General features: G+C 49.3%; 1 protein-coding gene across 4 annotated transcripts in view; it reads right to left on the bottom strand.

The window, feature by feature from the left end:
- Nucleotides 1-4,180, bottom strand: part of EML2 (echinoderm microtubule associated protein like 2) — a 32,473-nt gene that overhangs the window by 1,459 nt on the left and 26,834 nt on the right. For all 4 annotated transcript variants that reach the window (XR_002482441.1, XM_008066416.1, XM_008066415.2 and 1 more), the window contains 3 exons: nucleotides 3,779-3,866; nucleotides 3,232-3,327; nucleotides 1,347-1,477 (listed from right to left, as the gene is read on the bottom strand). Coding sequence is in view for 3 of the 4 variants with exons in the window: in XM_008066416.1 (XP_008064607.1) it covers nucleotides 1,347-1,477; nucleotides 3,232-3,327; nucleotides 3,779-3,866 (315 nt within the window). In the remaining variant the exon portion in view is untranslated. The remainder of the gene's footprint in view (nucleotides 1-1,346; nucleotides 1,478-3,231; nucleotides 3,328-3,778; nucleotides 3,867-4,180) is intronic.

Below are 4,180 nucleotides of genomic sequence, written 5' to 3'. Positions count from 1 at the left end.
ACTCCAACTCATTAAAAAAAAAAAAAAAAAGAATTATTATTTTTTAGATAGGAATACTTAATTTGGGGGAGCCTAAAAGGTCCTGTATGGAGTTTTTTTTAAAACTACAGCCAAAAAAGAGAGAAAGAAAAAGAGAAAGAAGAAAAAAATATGCTAAATCTGGAAATAGTTAAACAACAATAATTCTCTACTTTTATGTATGAAAATGTTCTAGTAAAATGTTAAAACAAACTGTTAGAACTAATAAAAAGGCTAATAAGATGGGTGCAGTAGCTCATCCAAAAAATTTGGGAGGCAGAGGTGAGAGGACTGCCTGAGCCTGCGGGTTAGAGATCAGCCTGGGCAATATGGTGAGACCTCGCTTCTACAATCAAAAATTAGCTGGACGTGGTGGTGCATGCCTGTAGTCCCAGCTATTTGGAAGGCTAAGGCGGGAGGATCACCTGAGCCCAGCAAGTCGAGGTGGTGGTGGCCATGAGCACGCCACCACACTCCAGCCTGGGCAACAGAGTGAGACTCTGACTCAAAAAAAAAAAAAAAAAAAGGCTAATAAAATTAATGTCCAGTTTTTTCTGTTTTTTTGTTTTGAGTCAGAGTCTCATTCTTGTCGCCTAGGCTGCTGGAGTGCAGTGGCACGCTCATGGCCATTGCAGCCTCAACCTGTTGGGCTTAGGCGATCCTTCCACCTCAACCTTCCAAGTAGCTGGAACTACAGACGCATGCCACCACACCTGGCTAGTTTTTTTTTGTGATTTATTGTAGAGACAAGGTCTCACCAAGTTCCCAGGCTGGTCTTGAACCCCCAGGCTCAGGCACTCCTCACCTTGGCCTCCCAAAGTGTTGGGATTACAGGCTGAGCCACCAAGCTCGGCCTAATGTCCAGTTTAATCTTAGACACAGGTGAGACGCTGTTGGCCTTTGGACGAGCTGACTATAACTCCTAGTACTTTTAGAAAGACAGTTGTTGACATTATTTAAAAATTGAGGGAGTTCACATTAAAATTCTGATTTCTGGCCTCTCTTAAAAATTTGCAAGACTGTGTCCAGGCATACAGTAGGTACTCAATAAATATTTGCTGAGTTAACAAGGATGAAAGGACCAAAGATCTCAGAGGGGCAGATGCTCAGAGCCTTACAGAGCCATGTCTTCAGCCCTATCGACTTCAGGTTAAGAAAGGCTCTTCCCCAGTTCCTTGGGAACTTAAAAAAAAAAGAATGGCCCTTGAGATCAAGTCCACTGTCCTCCTTGTACAGATGGGGAAATAGGCTCACCAATGTGGTGGGGTTAATCAGAGTTGCCTGTCTTGTCCTCCCACTCCCCATCAGTCCCCTTCTAAGGGACTCACTCGAGGCTGACAGCAGGGGTAGCTAAACAGGTGGACTTTGCCAAAGTCATCCGCTGAAGCCAGCAACTTTCCATTGTGGGAGCGGGCCACAGCGTTGATATCAGTACCATCCGCCCCCTCGGACCAGATCCCTGTGGGAAAGAAGCGGAAAGTGATGTCAGCTGGGCCAGGAACACCCCCAAGAGCAGCAGGCCTCCCCACCCAGCCTCCCTGCCTTCTTTCTTACCTAGCCTGGAGCTATCCAAGGATAGGAGTGATCTTTTGAAAATGTGAATCTGACCCTGTCCCTGCACGGCTCTAAATCCTTCCATGGATCCCCAGGTAGCCTCAAGAGAAGGCCAATGATTCTCATGGCTCAGTGGGCCCCACCTCCTGTGCCAGCATTCCACTTAAACTCTGCAAATGATTAATGACCCTGTCTTCTAGCATTTCCCCCAATGCCAAGTTCTGTCATCCATGGGCATCTGTACACACTATTCTCTTTGCCTGGAGACCACTCTCCTCCTTCCCCTTCCTGGAAAGTACCTCCTCATACTCTAGGTCCTAGCCCAGACATCTCTTTCTCCAGGAAGACCTCCCTGACTCCCTCCCAGACTAGGCCAGATGCCACCCCCTCCCTCCCACTGGCTTCCCTGTCCCAGCCCTGCCCACTCTGGATCATTACTGTCTAGGAACAAGTCTCCCTTACTGGACTGTGAGTAAGGCTGGGTTCTTATGGTCACTTCCCAGCCACAGTGAGCACAGATGTTCTCAAGGTGTATAGGTTGACTCTATTCATGCCTGAATGAATAGGTGTTAGGGCCCTGGCAGGTGGGCCAGTTGCCGCTACCTATTTGGTTTCACTTTATTTATTTGAGTCAGAGTCTCACCCTGTCACCAGGCTGGCGTGCAGTGGCACAATCATGGCTCATTGCATTCTTGACATCGTGGGCTTAGGCAATCTTCCAGTCTCAGTCACCCGAATATCTAGGACCACAGGCATGTACTACTGTGCCTGGCTAATTCTTTGATTTTTTTGCACAGATGAGGCTTTTTTCTTTTTGAGTTGGAGTCTCGCTCCATCGCCCAGGCTGGAATGCAGTGCGCACTCACAGCCATCCCAGCGTCGACCTGCTAGGCTCTGGGGATCCTTCTGCCTTAGCTTTCCAAGTAGCGAGAACTACAGGTATGAGCTACCACGTCTGGCTAATTTTTTATTTTAGAGATCAGGTGTTGCCAAGTTGTCCCAGCTGGTCTCGAACCCATGGGCTTAGGCAGTCCACTTGCCTCGGCCTCCCAAAGTGCTGGGAAAACAGGCTGAGCCACCGAGCCTGGCCCAGAGATGGTTTTGAACTCCTGGGTTCAAGCAATTCTCCCACCCCAGCCTCCCAAAATGCTGATTGCAGGCATGAGCCACGGCGCCTGGCCTCGTTTCATTTATTACAGTTTTAAGTGGCCATCTCCCTATCCTCTTTTTTTGAGTTGGAGTCTCACTCTGTCACCCAGACTGGAGTGCAGTGGCACGCTCCTGGCCACTGCAGCCTCGACCTGCTGGGCTCCAGCAATCCTTCCGCTTCAGCCTGCCAAGTAGCTGGAACTACAGACATATGCTACCACACCCAGCTAATTTTTAATTTTATTGTAGAGATGAAGTGTCACCAAGTTACCCAGGTGGGTCTTGAACCCACGGGCTCAGGCAATCCACTCACCTCGGCCTCCCAAATCGCTGGGATTACAGGCTGAGCCACTGATCCCGGCTCCCTTTCCTCTTATATAAATATATCCCACAGGCAGTAAAGGTTTGATTTCCTGCCCTGGAGGTAACCAAAAAGACTGAAAACCACCAGTCAGGGATGTCTCTCAGAATTCCTGTCTTCAGTGGGAACTCCCTAGTTCCAGAACTTACCCAACACCCCAAATCCAAGGACACAAGTAGCTGTGGCCCATTCTACATTTCTCACGGCATCTGCATTGGTGATCTGCTTGCAGGTAGCTGGGTCCCCTGGTGCAGAAGAGGGGGGAGATGATCAGAGCCAGAAGAACTCTTGATTAAACCTATCCATTTTATTTTTATTTTTGTTATTTTGTTTGTTTGTTGCTAATTGAAAATAGAGACAAAGTCTTGCTATGCTGCCCAGGCTGGTCCTGCAATCCTTCTGCCTTTTCTTCCAAAGAGCACTGACACCCCACAGCCTAAGCAGGGGCATCTGCTTTGAAACCTGCAACCCACCCATCCCACCAGAAAGGGGAGGAGCTGGTTAAAAGCGGGGCACACTAGGGAGAAAGTAAAAATTCAGGGACCCCTGAATTCCAAACCACAACAGCCCTGATGACCAAGAGCCAGGGCATACTTGAAGCCCCTGCCTCCCCTCCCAGCACTCAGGGAAGCCTATGCAAATCATACACGCAAACGATACCGAAGAAGAAATATCTTTGGGTCTCGGAAAACTCACAATACAGAATTTCATAGTCCCCGGAGTTGGTGACAAAGCAGTTGCTGTCCTGGGCCCAATCCAGGTGTGTGATAAAACTGGAATGGCCCTGCGGGGGAGGGAAGGGGCAGAGTTAGAGCTGGAGAGGGCAGAAGGGCAGAAACAAGGAGGAGGGGGGATTGGATCAGGAAAGGTGGAAGGCAAAATACAGGTAGGTGAGAACACAGGGGGCTAAAGGAAGAATACACAGGCCTTTGGAGTGTGGGGGCGGGGCCGGACTGCTGTGGGCGGGGCAGACCGTGATGGGCAGGGCTGGACAAAAAGCACTTAGAACACAACGGGAACTTAAAACGAGTGGGCAGAGCTGGACAGAGGAACTGGCTTTGAATGTGAGGGGCGGGGCTACACAAAGGGGCGGGCTTA

The sequence above is a fragment of the Carlito syrichta genome, unplaced genomic scaffold (assembly GCF_000164805.1).
Source record: "Carlito syrichta isolate Samal-C Ts95f unplaced genomic scaffold, Tarsius_syrichta-2.0.1 Scaffold308918, whole genome shotgun sequence".
Classification (NCBI taxonomy): Eukaryota; Metazoa; Chordata; class Mammalia; order Primates; family Tarsiidae; genus Carlito; species Carlito syrichta.
Note: the sequence above shows the minus strand (reverse complement) of the source record. Positions and strands in the feature narration are given on the sequence as shown.